We start from the raw sequence: 19,627 nt of genomic DNA, 5'->3' as shown, positions 1-19,627 counted from the left end.
TCGGAGGCCCCTACTGTCCCATGGAGCGTATTAAGCGGAAGCGTAACCAGCGGATCGCCAATCCACGGATCCGTTTCAACGGAATCTTGAAAGGGCTCTATCAGAAAGATTCCGTGATTGGCGATCCGCTGGTACGCTTCCGCGTAATACGCTCCATGGGACAGTAGGGGCCAAAATCCGGCGTACGAAAAACAGCGGATTGTCTGTGATTGGTCGTAGAGTTCGATACGCCTGATACGCGCGTATCGCGATACGCGCCATGGGACGGCACCCTAAGAATCTCTGGACCGAGCATACGGCGAGGGGGCTGGCAAATTTGCGGTAAGGGGGGCGAGAGTGCTCTCCTTTTCTGTCCTCTTGGACCTCTCTTTCTACAAGAGGTCACAGTGACCTCTTGTAGAAAGAGATACCATGAGATACCAAGAGGACAGAAAAGGAGAGCACTCTCGCCCCCCCCTTACCGCAAATTTGCCAGCCCCCTTGCCCGTTCTCCCACTTCGTGCTCGGTCCAGAGATTCTTAGGTCCATGGTCCTCGCCACTTGAAACGTAGGAACACGAGCTCACGTGCTGAAAGCGTTCAGAAACTCGTGACAAACCACCTCGTTTCTGTTCCCCCTTCCAAGAGGGGCAAGAGGTCTATGGTTGAAAACAAACTCGGACAATGCGGATTTAGGTCGATCCGATTATAAATTGAATTATTTTCATATGAACCGCGCGCGATCGAAAATGAATCTGGAATGTCTGAGTTGGGTTTTTACTCATTCCTAGTCGTGTAGATTATATAGAATAAACAAGAAGTGGAAATTGTCAGGTATATATAACCAAGAGAGAGAGAGAGAGAGAGAGAGAGAGAGAATGAATGTTACAAAATTTTTATAGTTTCCGAGTAATAGCTTGGGTACAGTAGCTAAAATTAAATTTGATCGTTTCAACTTTACAAATCAAATAGTTTCGCAGGGTACAGAGCTCTCTACTGGTTTCTAAGATTACAAATAGAAATAGAAGCTTCATCGAAGCCAAACTAGTCTTACATAACTGAACGGAGAGATGACTCTGATCCTACTTGAATTAAGTTATTGTATCATTACATGAGAATTGAAGGTGTGATCAATTTTCAACACGCGCCAGTCAACTTGGACGTCTACGATGCATGAATTGAAATAAAATCCCTTTCGTCTATTTCGCATCAGTATCCTTTCTATTTTCAGTTTCTGTCCGCTCTAATCACGCCTTGAACTTTTCAACAGGTGCACGCAGTTCTCTGGCGGTCTGGAAACAATCAACCTGGAGCAGAACAAGGACAGTATTGATCCAGCGGGTCGAGTGAATGAGGCAAAACCGAATTAAATTGAATCTGAATCCATGACATTGAACAATAAAGAAGTCTTTTGCTGACAGCCTGTGTGAATTCGTAGCTACTGATCCGACCACATTTAACATCTTTTGGCAGACGAGATGGCCTATGTCTCGCTGAAGTCTTCGCGTAACGAATGGAATAATGAGCACTCGCAGACGACGCGTACGACGCTTTCGCAAACTGTTCTTATTGACAATATTTGCAGATTATAGACAATCGGGTGTCGTGCTCCCGCATGCAGCATAATACTCCTTGACAGGCCGTTTTCGTTCCCATCGCGGATACAGTTGTTGCACCCAAAGCTTTCTTCTCTACCAATATGCTTACCACACTGAGAAGTTTGTGTCGGAAGAATCTTCAGCCTACGGCAACCCGCTTTATTGTTTGCTCCGCGAGAAACCGCCATCACGTTTGGCCGTACAAGAGATTCCCCCCCGTTCAAGATAAAGTTGATCGTAGAAAGATACAGTACCTGAAATTGCAAAAGTGTGATTTTCGCACGACGCAAAACTTGCACGTTCCACCGTTAGTGGCTATGCTCATGCGCCCCGTCTTACGTATTGGCGCCCTATTGCTGGGACGCGGTATAAAGAAGTGGTGGACCCGCAAGTCCGCGAAAGAGAAAGAGGAATATAAGTGGTGGTTTAAGGAGAGGAGAAATATGTTTCTAGGTGAGGTCCCTCGGGATCGATTGCCAAGTAGATTGGAATAGCATTGCGCCATGGTTTATATTTACATTTCTTAATTCTCTCACAAGGTTGCTTCGGACTGTACGGCCTTATACTGGCTATTTACTACATAACTCATCTTGAGACCAATCCGTTGACGCAACGCTCGAGATTTATAATCTTTAACCAGGAGCAGGAGAAAAAATTGGGGCAAATGATCCTCGAAGCTGTAAGTGAACGGCGCAGCCGTAAAGAATTTCAAGATTTTCAAGTCTCTCCGCGTATATGAAAATATCCCTCAAAAGTTTGCCCGTCTATAATCTTTCTCCGACATTTTTACTCAGCATTTAGAGGCTCACAAAACAGATTTGGTGCCGCACTCGCATCCAGCTTACATGAGACTCATGAGGGTGATTGCAAAAATTTTCGCAGCTAATAAAGACTTAAAATCGATGAGAGACACGGAGTGGACTTTGACTGTTATTAATACACCGCTAACAAACTCGTATATCTTGCCGGTGCGTGCATTATCGATACATTATGCAGCAATGTATATTAATTCAGTGCACCAACTATTTTTTACTTTATCCCTTTTATCATTCCAGGGTGGAAATATCTTTGTATCCTTGGACATCATAAAAATCATCGAAAATGACGATCAATTAGGTATTATTTTGGCCCATGAAATGGCTCATTCGTTGCTGTTACATTCCGTAAGTGGTAACACGATTGTTTTCGATGTTAATCACCCTTTGTAAATTAAATTGAAGTAACTGGTGATTTCTATGGACAGCTTGAGGCATTATCGGGTCAATTATTGTGGGACTTTCTGATAGTAATACCCATATTATTAGTCTGGGCATTATTTCCCGATTTAACGGCTGGTATAATTCAAATAATAGGAGAACGAATTGTGAATATCGTATATAACCTTCCGTACAGCAGAGTTTTGGAGAATGAAGCGGACGAAGTAGGACTTAAGCTGGCTGCAAAAGTACGTTATGTTGCACGAACAACGTGACAGAAACCAATATTATATTTTACATTTTGTATTACTATTTATCCACTTATGAAGACTAATTGTTAGAATAATTTACGAATTAGTATGCATATCCTATTCTTCAGGCTTGTATTGATATTCGTGAAGCTGTTGTATTTTGGGCTACGATGAGGACGCTTACAGAAATGCATACACTGCCACCAGAACTATCATGGATATCGACGCATCCTGCTCACGGTGACAGAGAGAAGAATTTGAACGAAGAAATGACAAAAGCGCTAGAACTGCGAAGAAATTCAGGGGTATCTCATTTAACTTTTGTTAAATGTTGCTAATTATTGTTGAATTATAGACATTAATACTTTTTAGTTAATCCACTATCATAATTTTATAAACTATTTGCTATCAATTATTATTTACAATTTTTTTTATTTATTACAATACGTAATGTAAACTTTCTAATTTGATTTGCAGTGTTCGGTATTGCCTGCGCTGGATCCAAGAGACAAGTTTTACAAACGAACGGCAAAAGAACAGGAGATTTATTTTAAACAGAGAGGGATAATTTAAAATAAGAAATAGAAAACCAATGATTTTGTTATTGTGCCTAAGGAATGCGGTTTTTCTTCGAAACCAATCTGTTTATAGTTGAAACAAGCAAGTGTTTTAATCTCAAAGGATATACATCGTAGCTTTTATAAATAAATTGACATAGGTTTTATAAATCAAACCATAATTTAACGATTGTACAGCTTCTTCTGCACGTACTGAATAAGATATAATTGTATAAAAATATTTTTTGCATAAGTGTTGAAAAAATTTTTGTAAATTCTGCTAAATTTGTCAAGTGCCGGCAGTGATAGAATATGATAGCAGATAGACTGCAAAAACAGAGCAGAATCATCTCGTAACCATCTAAAAACTACGAAATGACAAATTCTGCACTATTTCCGCTGTCAAACTATGTAACTATGTAAGTATGTCAAAGTCTGCTTCATTTCGGCTATCTTTCATTGTATTTTGTTAACACACTTTGCCATTCGGCATTGCGCACATCTGACATAGCTAGCATTCTTTATTTGTAATTTCTCTGCCGACAAAAATTGTGTGTAGTTGTTGCGAAATTATACTATACTCTATGCGCGAATCTTCGACACCCTGTATGTTGTATACTTTAGATACATATACTGACTTTAGTTTCATGTATCAAATGAACATGTAAATAATGTATATTATCCTGTTGTCTTGACCTATTAAATTTGTTGACAAGCCTCGTTCTGAAGGAAAGTAAGTGCGCGGTTATTTTATACAATAAGATTTATATTTGAGATTAAAAGCTATTTTTAATAAAAACGATATGTTAATTACTTATAGTGCCTCCTATTAGAACGAATTAATTAATTGGTAATTATGAACAATAGAAGATTTGCCTATTAATAAAATGGCAAATACCATAATATGTTTGTGACGATTATCTTATCAACATCCTTCCTGTTCGTTTGATACTACAGTTATTATTTCATCAAAGCTGGCCAGACTAATTGCACTGTTTCTTATTAATTCCCGTGCCTGGTTGGACGCATATTAAAATTTCACATAAAAAATAATTCTACACTGTTTTATCAGGGTAATATACATTTTCGTCGTGCGTCATTGGGGATTCAGGAACGAAGAGAGTGATGTCGGATCGTTAATGTATGGCAGCTCGCAGTAATTCGTTGGTGATAGTAGCAAATATATGAAATCATTGTGAAAACTCGTGAGTGAAGTGCTTCGCTGCGCAATGACGAAATTTATATTATTCTTCAATCTCGTAATCGTGTCCGCGTATAATATCGACACAGATTACCCAATATTGTATCCGAACAGCGCAACTAATGCGGACCAATATCTGTACACGAAATTCGAACGTAATTATTTTGGATACACGGTATTGTTGCATCGTGACTCGGGGAATGCCTCATGGTAATGTGTGCACTAACTTAACATATTTTAGTAAAAGTTCTTATGGAACTCAATTTTATGATACGAGATAATATAATAAGCGATTCGAAAGTATTTTAATAAATTTTCGGAAAGGATTATCATGTTTGTCAAATATCAATCGACGGGAATTTACTTTTGATCTTTGATAGTACATGTCTAGAACCCAAATAGCACACATAGTTCTGTGAATATTCTTCTGGAGTGCAAATACTCTTAATTTCAGAATATTCGAATCGAATATTCTACAGATATATATAGATTATTAGAATTAGAAATGGTATATTCATAACAAAGAAGTACGTTTTTACAATATTCGTCGAGAATGTCGTCGGAATATTCGTTCCGAATAATTTTTTAATATTCACTGAGTTTATGTATTGCACATTGTTTATTGTGTAATACACTTATCTTATGCAAAAGGCAGTGAAACCTGTCATACCATGTATAATCGACACGCTATATTCGATAGATTATTCTATTCACATTCGAGAAAGATTTATAGTAGTGCCAGTCGAATATATTCTACGAACATAAGATAAATATATAAAAATGACCTATGGAATATATTCTAAATATTCTTGAAGAATATTCTTAAAATGTTCATAGGAGTGTCTTGTGCTATCTGGGAACAAGATAAACTGTTATTTCCTGTCGCTATATTCATGTACCGTTGTTACCTGTTGTAGAAACATATTAAAACATATGTATTCCTTTTTATAAGGCTACTCATAGGAGCACCTCGTGGAAATTATACGCGATCATCGCGCAATACATCAGATTTTAAACTCTTAAACGAACCCGGTGTGGTTTATCAGTGCTTTTTACCGGGCCCGTGTGTGGAGATCAGGCCGAATATCGTGGAAAACGAAAAAATATACATACATCAAATCAACACCGCCGCGTATGCAAAGAAGGAACATTCCTGGTTCGGTGGTGCAATGTCGATAGAACGGAAAAGCGATTTCCTTACGGTATGCACGAAAGATATGAGGAATTAATCAGGGTTGATATTATTTAAACATATACATTTATAACGCGCTTCCTTAAGAAATTGTTTGGCACTTTTGTAAGCAAAATGACGGAGAGAATTGTCTCTTAAAATTTACCCTGAAAATCATGTAATCGTGGGACGCCATGGCATCTTGAAGAATTTTATGAGAGGTTTTTGAAATTTTACCATACATTCTACTAGTAAAATGTATACTAAGTATAATAACTAGTAAAATGTATGGTAAAATTTTAAAAAACTCTTATAGAGTTCTTCGAAATGCCGCGTTGTCCCACGATTACATAAGTTTCAGGGTAAATTTTAAGAAACAATTCTCTCTGTACACAATATGTTGCGTTGCTTTTTAAGAAAAATATTTTTATTTTAATATGTCTTGAGTAAAACTTTCAATTAACGCGTTACTTATTTATTACAGGTATGTGCCCCACGAACGATTGTGAATATAGCATATAGAAACCAATACATAGAAACTTTGCACGGCGCATGTTTTAGCGGTCAAATGCCTTTGACCTCATTAAACTTGGAAATGTCTGACATTACAAAGTTTGGTAATTATTTTTCTGTCACTATCTTAAGGCAATCAATTTCTATACGATTAATTTCATTATAAAACAATGAAGTAATAAAAATTCGTTAAATTATAACGCGTGAATTTGATTCAATTTTTTTATGGTAGATTAATACAGTATATTTTCAATTAATGTACCTTTTTGGCCGGCAATGCATATCCAAAATATTTTTATTAAAAATTAATTATATTCTCTGTTCGATTAACATAATTTACTACTATTCAATTCATACGCGTATGCACATATCGGAAAGTCCCCTGTTATGGGATATGATTCTAATATGGGATAGTGGGGTTTCTGTTAAATTAATAGGCATTATTAGTTGATTCCACCATGAATTTATTGACCTTGGAGCGAAATTTGTTTAGTGAAAAATTCATTGTTCGATTGGGTAATCGTTGCGAAAAAAGATTATGATTGAATTTGACTGTCGAAAACCCGCTATCTCATATTAGAAACCTATCTCATAATAGAGGAATTTTCTCTAGGCAAAATATTAATGTCATCTATATTAGATTTCCTGAAAGAAACGTGGATCAACCCAATCCACGGTTTCTCCGTTGCCTTCGCACCATCGCAGGTATGAAATGTTTTAAATATATATATATCTCCATTAATTCTTTCTGTATATTAATCCTACTCTTTCTGTAATTAAATATTAATATAATTTATTGTCGTTCAAATATCTTGCTGTTTGATTATGGCTTTTATGCGTAATTTGAAATTACAGACATCATCGGGAGCAATAAGCCGCATCGTGGGAAGACCAAATGACAATGTCATGGGTAGTGTCGATGTAACACAATTTTCGAACAAAAATTATTACGCCTCACATTTTTCGAGACCTCCGTATCGTGAAATTAGTAGAAAAACTATGGTAGCACCGACACACGACTCTTCATCGCAATTTGGTATGAATTCTGTGTAACAAATAAAACTTCTATTGCACGATCATATGCGAAAACAGATTTTGATTAAACTATTAACTATATAACAGGCTACGCGGTAACATCGGGGGAGTTTATCATGCGGAATCAAACCCTCTTCGCCTGTGGGGATCCGGCATGGAATAACGTAGGGCAGGTAAGACATTCTATACTTACGCCACTTGTGCCCATTTCTGCCGATGCACTTTAACTTTAATCTCGATTTAACTAATTATCACTTGACATTTTCTAATTCTTAAAATTGGAAAAAAATTAAAAGTAAGTTAAAATCCTTGACTACGATTTATAATCCACATTGGTAGCAATGGATATATTATTCTTGCAAAACGCTCCGTTTCTTCCGAGAAGAGAGAAATCACTGTGACATTAAATATTGTACGACAGGTCCTTATAATGAATTTGTACGGATTCTTCATACCCCCGGTCTCCAGTCTCAGCGGCAGTGATATCGGCGAATTCTTCGGGGCGAGCCTGGCCAGCGGTCATTTAAACATCGACTATCTGCACGATCTTGTGGTCGGAGCTCCGCATTGGGGGAATGATAACGGCCGGATCCACGTATATCTCGGCAACCCAGATGTAACTTTTATAGATATTAACTAATAAGAATTCTTCAATGTCGCCAGCGATAATTAACAACCCGGGGAAGAATACCATGTATCCAAGTTTCTCCAATTGTAACAAATAATGTCAGATATGATCAAATTTGATCAGATTATATCGAAACTTTAATGCATCCATTTAGAAGTGTATCAAATCAAATGTGGTCAGATATGTTTATACCGTTTTATCTGACTATATCTGATTTGTTTACTTTAATACAGGGAAGGCTTGATGCAGCCGTGATTCTGGAAGGCGCCATAGAGGATGCACAGTTCGGTTACGCGGTGGCAATCGGCGATCTAGACAAAGATGGTTATGGCGGTAATTAACTAAGGCTGTACTTAACTCGACTCTTTGATATCGGAAAGCTCATTGTAAAAATGAACGTTCTATTGTTGCTAAATTCCAGACATCATAGTGGGAGCTCCCTGGGAAGAAGCCGGAGCAATTTACATTTACAGCGTCGACTTTTACAACACGAGGTTGAAGAGTAAAATAAGGCCTACGATGTCACAAAGGATCACGATGCAACCACTTCGTTGTAATCTCTTGATAAAAGGAACGGATATACAAACGTTTGGATTTTCAATATCTGAACCCATTGATATAGATAACAACGGGTCAGTCGTTAACTGTAAATAAGCATTTTTCAAAAACAAACTGAACTTTACTAGAATTTTGGAAAAAAATTGTACATTTAATAATTCAACTGTAATAATAGCATGTGGTTTATTTTGTTGAAATTAACCGTGTTCAATATGATGCCTATTTACTTTTAGATTAAAAAACATATTGCATGAGACACAAGTCGGATTTTAAGTTAATCTCACTGAAATATTTTTGAAATTTACATTTGCTTCCAAACCGACATTGTATTTATATAAATATTCCCATTAATACTGATGCGATTATTTTATGTTAAATTATGTTATTTCCAACCCCATACAGCACGCATATCTAAGACATCTTTAAGACGTCTTTAAGTCGTCTTTTAGATATGTGTGTCTATGGGACGTTAATATCTGTAACATAATAAAGTCTGTGTCACTTATAGGTACGTGGACATCGCGGTAGGTGCATATAAATCAGGACACGTCGTAGTACTTCGGAGTAAACCCGTTACAAGAACATTTTTAACCGTGCACACCGTTCCAAGCACTTTACAAATAAACATTAATAGGTTTTTGATCACAGCGTGTGTTGAATATCGTAGAAACAACGTAGAAAATACACACAGTGAGTACATGAAGCGTTAGGTCGATCGACGAATCATTTCTCACTGGGAAATAATCTATTATGTAACAATTCTTATTGCATTATATTAATCGCAATGCTTTTATTTATAGGATACAAAATTTCTTTTACCGTAGACAAAAAATATAAACGTACTAAAGAGACTTCATTGGATGTGTACTCGATGAATGCTAGTACATGTGTGAATGCTACTATTACTCTTTCGGTAAACATTTATGCGTATAAAATATTAATACAATCTGAAATTATGCAGTATAAAACACTAATGTAATCTCAAGTTATACAATTTTGTAGAGAATCAACGCAAACGTTATTTTTCTAATTCTTTTCAATTAATTTTATTATAATTTTCACTGCACAGATAGAAACTACACAAAAGAAGGAAAGTATATGTTGAGACATTCTATATAAAATTTGATATATTCTATATTTAATTATAGACATGTCTATACGTATTTTGTATGAAAAATGTTTTACTGGACTGTCCACAGCTTTTAATAACGATGGTGTACATTTTGCAGGATAATATTCAAAATTTCATTGAACCGATTACCATTTATGCATCTCACGATTTTGTATGTAACATTTCGTCTGAATTTAACAAGACCTGTCCTGTTGAACACAGAAATAATAGCTGGAGGCGCGCGCAAGCTTTGCTTCCCTTCGATATAGGGTGCGGGGATGACAAAGTGTGCAATTCCAATATAAACGCAACGGTGAAACTTTGGGGAGTCAGGCAAGTATATGTCGAACGTAATACCGAACTCCCGCAAAAAGATATTACATCTCATGCTTATCTTGTTAAAACGTAAATTACAGGGAGAATAATACGTGGGTGATCGGGTCCAACGACATCACTTTGGAAACTCGTTTAAGGAATTACGCTGAACCGGCATACTATACGACTATAGTGTTTACCCTCCCAAAGAAGGTAGTACTGCGTAGTATTTTACCATTTTGCGAAGAAGATATGAACGCCGGTATCTTGACGGTTATTTGCAACGCCGGCAATCCGCTTGGGACGGATGAGCAGGTAAAAATAAGTGCTCGTTTGTTCATTGCAAGTTACATCTAATTACAACTTACAATTACACTGGACTGTCCACATACCATAAATTTTATTAAACTCGCAACACCACAGGGTTTATATAATCCAATAAAAAATTACGCATAGTTGAATGTTTTGGTCATTTTGACGATTTTTAAGAAAAAAATTAAAAAGTTTTCTCTCGAGGAATTTAACCAATTTTCTGCAGAAAGTTGTGAAACTCGATTTGGATATGAGACATTTGACGGATGGCTCATTGACCGGGCAAGTTCTGGAGTTCTCTACGGAGATACAAACTCGCAGCAGAAATAATGGCACGCATATGATTACATCACCGTTGACTTTACAAAGCGAGGCGTCTTTGTTGCTGAACGGGTCAGTATACTTTGCAGAAAAAGAGTAAGGACAACAATCTTTCGACAATAACAGTTGCGTCGTGTTGCAGAAAGGCGCTCGAGAAAAGTTACTATCTATTCAATTTGAATAGCGCACGATCGAACGTAATTTTTCAACACGTTTATCAGATATCGAAATTCGGCGCGACTCCTGTGGAAGAGGCGCAGCTTGTCGTCAATCTACCAACGGCCGTGGACAGCTCAGATTCTCTGGTACTTTTGTATCAGCCGCGGGTGGGTACCAAGCATACATCGCAGTAAAAATAGTACAAGGTGATTCACTTCAATCATTTTTCAGATTTATATATCTGGCCGATATTACGACTGCATTTCGAACGGGGTGGATCTATTGGATACACAGCAGGATGAACTTCCTGGAGAGATGTCGGATGCACCTGATCTCTATAATCTAAATTATAATAACGAAACGATGCAGAATGTGATACATAACGTACATAAGAGACACGTGGACGTTCGCGTAGTCGTTGCTACTCTCCAAACATTGTACAATATGAGACTGGCAATAACATCCGAAGATTCGGACGTTAATCTGACGGTCCGAGAACGCAATATCGTATACCTGAACTGTTCGACATACGGTGTAAATTGTTCGACGATCTACTGCGACCTGAGCGCGTTGAGGACGCAACAGAACGTCGGCAGGTTGGTGATGAGATTAATTCTCAACACCACGAGGTTTAAAGGTATCGGTTAAAAAGCGAAAAGATCTACATAAGCTACGCTGCGCTTTCTCTGCATAAATTTGGTTCTATCGTGCCTTCTCATTTTAAGATACTTTCAAATTGTCGAAAGAAATGAAGGTCGTGAAATTCAGCACGGATGCTCACGTCCGAATTGTAAAACCGGCAAACAGGACTTTTGAGATGGACGTCAGGTGAATATTCTCGGACGTTGTCATAATGTAGATTGTTAATTGTCACGACAAAGAAAGATACCGTGATTTGAGGGAATATTCGCTCAATAGTACCTGAAAAATAGGCAATATAAAATTTGAAGTTAATCGATTCCTTTTGAAATATCACAGCGAACATGAATATTGACATAGAGGAAAGTATGAGAAAGTATCATCTATTATGAGACAGCAGGTTTTCAACACCCAAAATCAATCACAAATCTTTTTTCGTAACGACTGCACGAATGAAAAAATGAATTGTCCGCTAAACAGATTTCGCTCCAAGGGCAATAAATTCATGGTGGAATCAACTGATGTGATTCCGATTAATTTAACAGAAACCCCACCCATATTAGCCCATATTAGGATCCTATCTCGTAATATGGGACTTTCCTCTACGTATGCGGAATTACAAGATCCTAAATTTCTTCGTTTATGAGAAAAAAAATTTTTTTAATTGCCAATTTTCCAGATACCTTTGTGCGAATACTTCTTAAGAAATATTTACGTTACAGGCATGATGTGAATGTCACGACCGAATTTTATAGCGTAGGGAAGACGCAAAACTTGCAACTGTGGGTTGTACTTGTGTCGGTCTCGTTAGGTTTACTTGTACTGTGTATCGTTATTATCATATTAAACATGGTAAGTCTTTCACACACCGCTGTTCTATCATTATTGCTTTTCCGAAGTATGTTTTGATCGTTGGTTCTCGTTTGTTAATTACAGGTAGGTTTTTTCAAGAGAACGACGAAGGAAGAGTTTTTCGCTAATAAGTATGACAAGGTATGAAATCATACGTAAAATTGGTAGATTAATTAATTACGCTGAGATTTAACGTGAAATAACTCGCTTACAGGTAACAGAAAACGTAGAGAAAAGAACATCCGAATAAAGGAGACGTTTTCGTACAGTTTCATACATGTATTTTCACATAAATTGGCATACACTCTTATATAATGTAAGTTTATATAAATAGGAAACAATTTATGTATAAAATATTATTTCTTTATTCATACTACACAGTTAAGTATTGTTTGTACAAGCAATTCTTAATTATATCGACGACACTTATTAATAGAGGTATTTACATTATGTATAATCCCTCTTTTTCCTTCTTATGCGAGACAAGAGTGTTTTTTTGTTATGTAACATTAATAACAGTAGAAGATCTTATCCACTTGTACGCGTTTTACAAAATAAAAGTATCTAATCGTCTTTGTACATATCTACGTAAAGAAGAACATGTTTTTCGATCACATGTGAGATTTATAAATTCTGTTTATAATAAATGTATACAATAATCTCTGTAATATTTCGCGTGTCTTTATCAAGTCAAAATACATGCATACATTCTTTTTTAAATTAAAACTATCGCATACGAGTATGTGAGTATAAATGATTTCTTTTTGCCTTATTATTTAAGGCACCTACGATATTGAAATAATCAATGCTACTACGCGAGTTGTTGTTAACAGGTGGGTGATACCGTTGAAATATATTTGACAACACATCCGCACATCATAGATCACTTCTGACTTTTAAGCGCACTTGAGTGCTTGCAGTTTCCAGGGGAATGCAGACAATTCCTTGCAGCTATTCCCACTGTGACGATATAAGCTACGCGCCTACCCCCATACGATATCGTAGGGATGTAGGCGACAATGTGCTTAATCAACTGTTGTTCACCCTCGCAACAGACTTATTCACCTCGTTCTAGGAACGAAGTCTACGTCCTTCCACCATGCCATGATATTGCCTGACTATAGATGATATTTGGGATTAGTTTTCTAACACGAATCACAACGAGTGGTTGGACTTCGAGTTAAGAATCCCATTTAGAAATACCAGGACATTGTTCTAGAGTTGAAAATTTTAGAACATCATCCCGGTACGCGACGTTTCTGGCTGTTCGTTGGATGTGTGCATATGTATTTTCGTATGTATGTGGAATGTAATCCACATCCTCAATAAGATAAGAACTGAAAGTTGTATTTCGCATATACGTAACGCTACATATATTGCGAAAAGAAAATTTAACCCATAAGTCATAAGTACTATTCTCCAATCGAATAATTTATACTCACATAATGTAAGCGAACTCTTTTTCACCTACATGCCTAGCGACTTACGCGGACGCATAAACCTATATCATATAACACTATTTACAATTTTAAAAAAGCTATTCAATTGCGTTTGTATCGACGTACATATTAAACGACAATTTTGAGAAACCATTGTACTTTATCAAATTGCACTAGTCTTTAAATATCGTTTGATATACCTATATTATAAATACTCGAAACTTCTTTTACATCTAAACTTGTATATAGAGATCTGAATTTTTTATCTATCCTGCGTAATAAATTGTGCAATTAATAAGATACGTACTCAAAAGTAAAATAGGCAATTCTTGAAATTTTTTTCTTATAAATAAAAATAGAAAACTTATTATTCTGTATATGTATTTGTTACTATTTATAATTTCTTACCATGTATATCGCGTTTTGTATAAAAAAAATTTAAAAAAAGATCGAAAATTGCCCATTTTTCAAGTATTTTTGAGCAAATACCCCTTTGATAGTGCAAAAACCTAAATTTAACCAGGTAGGATCAGTTTTACGATAGGATTACAGCAAAACGAAGTTAAGTTCTAGCAAAATTCTCCAAAGCATGTACTCCTGTTTTTTTAAATAATGAGTTATTTTTAACATTTAAACACTTGCTTTGTTTACTTATACTTGTTTTTATATAATTTTGATCAAAGTTATTATATAATACTAATGTAAGGGAAAACATTTGTAAAATAAATCATAAAACGAATCCTATCTGTATTAGAAAAATGAAATATTAGATATGCAAAAAGAACGTTTTTTTTTACTTAATCTTTTAGATGTAAAATTTCTTAAATTAACTGTTCACAATGATGTTAGATACAATTAGGAGAATATTGTGTTGTTTGTTATAGATACAAACGGAAATCTTTTTAATTAGAGAAAAAGATAGATACTTTTTACTTTTGTGTACAAAAAATATATGTGCATAATATATAGACTCCAACTCGCCTATATAATATAAAAGTTTCTTAATTTCTTTTTAATTTAAAAAAATAAAAAGTATCAATATCTTTTAAATGGCTCTCTCTCTCTTTCTTGGAAGCAAGTCCAATCTAACAAATCTAAATTTTTTGTATCTAACATCATTGCAATCACGGTAACATCATTGAATATATTTATATTTCCCATTTGCTCGTACTTCATGAGCAAATCGAAAATTTAAATGTGTTAATGGAATATAAATTTTTCTTTTAGTTCATACTCTTTCCGAATCTCGAATAAATTGGTTGACTCTGAAAATTTAAATGTACATTGCAAACGCTTATGAATGCATAAGAAATACATCATAAAATTTATTTTTATGATGTGTTACTAAATGGTATGTAAATTTTTGAATGTCTATTCATATCTTAACGTGAAATTAATAATAATAATTTCTGTTCTCCCCACGGAAAGACTAAATAACTAAATTTTTTATACCTTGTATCAAAACCTAGAAACATTGGCAACAAAATATTACTTGTTATATGTAGAATAACTAAGTTCCTAAGTTAATCAGTCTATTAGTAATCTGACTTGTCTTACTATTAAATGTGCACATATCTATTTCAATTTAGACGGTGTATATTTATCAAATAACACCAATGAACAGTAACCCAAATGATCACTAGTGTTACCAAATAACTGCTTGTAAAAGTATAAAAATTATTTTTGGGAATATTCAGTTCATCACTTTGTGTATATAGTCATACATAACGTAATTACGATTATGCAAACATAATCCTATACATAATGATCAGTGATTTCATCATACATATTACCCAAAAATACCTAAATATGCAGAGTGGTGTTCTAGCAGAAATCGCAATTTTTTTGTAACAATGAACAAAACAATCTAAAAGCATATGTATGTAAGGTTTTAATGGAAAGCTTCCAGTTGAAGATCACATCAGAGATATCTATAATTATTCTTATAAAAACTTGAAGCCCTCCATTAAAACTTTAGATACATATGTTTTTACAGCTCGTTTTGTTTTGTTGTCACAAAATAGCTGTGATTCTTGTTGGAGCACCACTTCTGCTTTGTTCAAAAATGTGTACTTTATTAACATTTTCATAATTTCAGAAAAAACTATGGGTTACAAATAATTGTTGGAAAATTTACTGTTTTCACTAGTACTGTCAAACAATAATATATCTCTATACGTATGAAATTTGTTAAAAATCAGAATATAAACATAGTTATGACTTTTCTTAAACAAGATTGTAATGAGATAGAAATGATGACTTTTAACAATTTTCATGTGAATGTATTGTGTGCAAATTTAAATGTTTAAACAAGATTCAGATGTTTAAACAAAATTTAAATGTTTAAACAAGACGGATTGTAGATACATTTGAAACAGTTTTTTAAAGGAACTCCATTAATATACCTAATCTATTACTTTTTCTAGCATTTACCCTTTCCTCAAAAAAATTAATAATTTTGTTGCCAGAAATACATAAATCGAAAGTAACAAATAACCAAATGCTTTCTACTCAAGTTTTGATACAAGATACAAAATAAGTATACTTATAAAAAAAAGTATACGACGGAATGGAATGGAGATCGCAGTTATACAAGAAGCTCCTGCACTCTGATTTTTCTTACGCTATTATCACAATGGCAAGTTTTCTTACTCAATATATGGCGTTTACTTCGTAAACGCTTCTGACGGTATCTGCCCACGTTTAAAGAACTCGTGAAAAGCAGAGAGTGCATTATCATAATTCCACTGAGTCTCTTGTAAGCACTTTAAGCTCCATTCCATATTCATATTTGTGTGCCGACTTAACGTCACCGTCATTTGCTGTTTTATTTCGGCGCTAAGTTGTTCTTCTGTTCTCATCGGTTTCGCTACTTCTGAAGTTTCCAACGGCACCGTCTGCGGTTGCGGTTGACTTCTGAGCTGATTCAATTGCTGATGCAGTTGCTTTAACTGCGCGTCAGGCGGCTGACCAATGTGCAACTGCTCATTTCGAATACAGTATCCCGCACCTTCCGGAACAATTATGAAGGTTCGGTTGAAGTAACGAATGGGCTCGTCTTTATCAAGTTCTTGAAAGTAACCCGTTATAGTAATGAACATCATTGCTTGCTGTAAATACATAAAAACTAATTGACTTATTTGTTTCCAATTAATAAAAAATAAATTATAAGTTTGTCTTTATCTCACATATGAGTACTAAAATGTAATACACAGCAGTATAATAGGATCACCCGTAGTTATATATATTACTTATATATTACTTACTGTTGCAAGAGTGATGTCCATGGTAAAGGTATTCAATAAATGCCTTGTCTTTGGCATTTCCGATATAAACGAAACTACTGGCAATCTACCCTGTTTTAATAACTTCTGTCTTCTATTTGAATCATTTATTCTAAATAAGTTTCTATTCTCCGTTAAATACCTATTTAACTTGTGATTATTGTTATGAAAATTGGTTATCGTCAGGCTTAAGCATGCATTTTCGGCGTATGCATCGAGTAAAGGTTGACGATTATCGCTATCAAATATCGTGAAGTATTGTTGCAAAAACTGGCTCGCTATCACTTGAATTTTAGGATCCGAAACAAACATTCTTTGCGATGGAGGTATCCTGGCAGTTATGTCGATAACATCAAAAATAATTGGACGCGGTAACTCTATGCCATCCAATCGTAGCAACCTGGGGAATCTCTTTCGAACGTCACTTATGTAATCACTTTGCCGAGACTTATACTTGTTGCAAACAGGGTTTCCAGACAACTTCAATTCTTCCAGTTTTAGATCCTTAATACAATTCAGTTGGTGAATATCTTTGATCTAAAGTATGCAATAAATCAGGTTTTAAAACCGGGACATTATATTGACGATCCTGTCATATATATATTTTTTATTCGCGCGGTCACTTACCTTATTATCACCAATATAAAGAATCTTCAATTTCGAGAACTTCTTATTCAACACCTCAAGTCTCTCGATATTCTGTAACTTGCTGCCTTCTAAGTTTAATGCTTCTAGATTCGGAATGTGTTCCCCAACAATATCTAACACAACCATCAACATAACAGGGTGGCACAACGCACAAAAGTAATCCGAGTAAAGATCTGTAAGGCGAAAAATTACATGTAGTTTGAACTTACAAATCTTATTAATATCTTTAATATATTTATAGGGAATAAAAGTCAGAAATTTCTTCGTACCAGAGTCAACATGAAACTTGGACAAGTCTAGAGCATTTTTCTCTTGCACATATCTCTTGACCATGGCGTGCTTCAATCGTTCTTTCAACTTGTCATCAATTTCGCAAATTGGAAATCCGGGCTTCGCCTTCACTTGTAACTTGAACCCGTCATTCATCAGAACCTTGCGATCGCAACGCAACAATGCGTTCGCCGTCTTATGATCGTCAATATAGAAACTGGCTTCATTTCCCATTACCTTGTACTGTAAACAATTTAACGGTTTTATGGTTTCGAGGTGATTTTTATTTTTATTGTCGCTTTATTTATACATGCAGACTGTCATTCAAATTACATTAATACATTATACTAAATAAAAAATATGAACTTTTCCTGCAAGATAAAAATAATAGTTACCATTATGGGAATAAATACTTCAGGCGCCATACAGTTCAGAAGCGAATTAATAACATAGTCCTTCTCATACTTATTACCAAATGGTATCTGTAAGACACAAGTAAAAATTTAGTCCAAGCTGTAATATACATATCATTGACATAACATAATTATTTGCATATAATATATGTACTTACAATTATCCTATACCAATTGGACTCGACGATCGGAAGCACCCGTGACCTCAAACCAGCTTGGCCTCCTTTGAAATTCCTATTCGGCATCGGACTGTTCCTACCGCGAGAGACCGTATGCCAAGTCCTATCACCCCTATCTCTATCTCTCTTCATTATCACCTGCCTAGTATTATTGTTGGAACTACCCGCCATTGGAATGTCCGCGTCCAGTATCAAATTCGACAATATCAAATTACGCGACATATCCCTGTGATTCGGCCTAAGTGTCTTAAACGATACACGATGTTTGGTGGGACCGACGTGAGGTCCACCATCCCTTCCTACATTTTGTACCATCGTACGATCATCGTGACCTAAAAGCAAATTTATGGTAAAGCAGTAAAATTACACAAAAATCGCTGTTTATATCCTAGAACAGATTATTTTGCAGGCAATCAATATAAATGTGTATATATTTAATATTCAGTCATTTTTTTATTGCAATTCCTCAAGATTGCACGATCCGAATATTTCATGATGTCGTGCAGATAACCCTGGGAAGTTTGACCACAATTCCATAATTGACCACGTTTCTTTTATAATTTGACTTACCATATTTTAAATGCGGACTCTAGCTAGGAATTATTTATTTATTTATTTATTATTAAGAGTTATATTATATCATGTAGGAGCATGTAAGAGGTTTGGGAACGTTCCGCTAAAAAACGCCTTGTAATCCCCGAGGGGAAACAATAAATAGATATATATATATATTTATTGTTACTACTATACAGGGTGGGCCATTTTAATTTATACAGTCGATTTTTTAAAAAACTAAAAGAGATATGAAAAAATGTTTCAGACAAAAGTTGTATGGTTTCGAGGGGGACATAAGATGGTACCATAGGTTTGACCTTGAAGAGTAATTTGAAGGTCACATGAAGGTTACCTTCAATTTCTTAAATGGAACCTATTATTTCTCGTTACATATTCTTGTAGGTTATCTCGAGAGCTTTCCAAAACACTATAATAAAGTATTTT

At 35.3% G+C, this 19,627-nt stretch overlaps 3 protein-coding genes across 6 annotated transcripts in view; 2 read left to right on the top strand and 1 right to left on the bottom strand.

The window, feature by feature from the left end:
* The first annotated feature begins 602 nt into the window (after positions 1-602).
* LOC105559628 (metalloendopeptidase OMA1, mitochondrial-like) lies at positions 603-4,317 on the top strand. Of its 2 annotated transcripts, XM_012008061.1 has the most exons (9): positions 603-812; positions 1,249-1,484; positions 1,564-2,029; positions 2,116-2,255; positions 2,371-2,544; positions 2,632-2,739; positions 2,820-3,020; positions 3,152-3,328; positions 3,501-4,317. In XM_012008061.1, the coding sequence occupies exons 3-9, from the start codon at positions 1,678-1,680 to the stop codon at positions 3,594-3,596; spliced, it is 1,248 nt and encodes a 415-aa protein (XP_011863451.1). In that variant the 5' UTR covers positions 603-812; positions 1,249-1,484; positions 1,564-1,677; the 3' UTR covers positions 3,597-4,317. The 2 variants fall into 2 exon arrangements, with proteins under 2 accessions (XP_011863451.1, XP_011863450.1); XM_012008060.1 differs by having other exon boundaries at positions 1,249-2,029.
* Positions 4,318-4,451: 134 nt separating this feature from the next.
* Positions 4,452-13,134, top strand: LOC105559627 (integrin alpha pat-2-like). 2 transcript variants are annotated; one of them, XM_012008059.1, is made up of 20 exons: positions 4,452-4,991; positions 5,734-5,983; positions 6,437-6,569; positions 7,106-7,170; positions 7,321-7,501; positions 7,588-7,673; positions 7,922-8,116; positions 8,362-8,461; positions 8,550-8,760; positions 9,195-9,376; positions 9,487-9,599; positions 9,916-10,130; positions 10,214-10,427; positions 10,651-10,817; positions 10,888-11,071; positions 11,136-11,541; positions 11,630-11,732; positions 12,266-12,395; positions 12,480-12,536; positions 12,610-13,134. In XM_012008059.1, exons 1-20 carry the CDS (start codon positions 4,810-4,812, stop codon positions 12,643-12,645), a joined length of 3,210 nt encoding a protein of 1,069 aa, XP_011863449.1. In that variant the 5' UTR covers positions 4,452-4,809; the 3' UTR covers positions 12,646-13,134. The 2 variants fall into 2 exon arrangements, with proteins under 2 accessions (XP_011863449.1, XP_011863448.1); XM_012008058.1 differs by having other exon boundaries at positions 7,079-7,170.
* Positions 13,135-14,644: 1,510 nt separating this feature from the next.
* Positions 14,645-19,627, bottom strand: part of LOC105559626 (nuclear RNA export factor 1-like) — an 8,487-nt gene continuing 3,504 nt past the window's right edge. The window contains exons 2-8 of one of the 2 annotated variants that reach the window (XR_001008763.1): positions 18,608-18,960; positions 18,432-18,518; positions 18,036-18,279; positions 17,746-17,939; positions 17,101-17,655; positions 16,176-16,944; positions 14,645-16,137 (exon numbers count right to left, since the gene is read on the bottom strand). Coding sequence is in view for 1 of the 2 variants with exons in the window: in XM_012008056.1 (XP_011863446.1) it covers positions 16,501-16,944; positions 17,101-17,655; positions 17,746-17,939; positions 18,036-18,279; positions 18,432-18,518; positions 18,608-18,960 (1,877 nt within the window). In the remaining variant the exon portion in view is untranslated. Of the gene's footprint in view, positions 16,945-17,100; positions 17,656-17,745; positions 17,940-18,035; positions 18,280-18,431; positions 18,519-18,607; positions 18,961-19,627 lie in introns of both variants that reach the window. The other variant, XM_012008056.1, reaches the window with a different exon arrangement.

This window comes from Vollenhovia emeryi, unplaced genomic scaffold (assembly GCF_000949405.1).
Source record: "Vollenhovia emeryi isolate VEMERY1.0 unplaced genomic scaffold, V.emery_V1.0 DF939261.1, whole genome shotgun sequence".
Taxonomy (NCBI): Eukaryota; Metazoa; Arthropoda; class Insecta; order Hymenoptera; family Formicidae; genus Vollenhovia; species Vollenhovia emeryi.
Note: the sequence above shows the minus strand (reverse complement) of the source record. Positions and strands in the feature narration are given on the sequence as shown.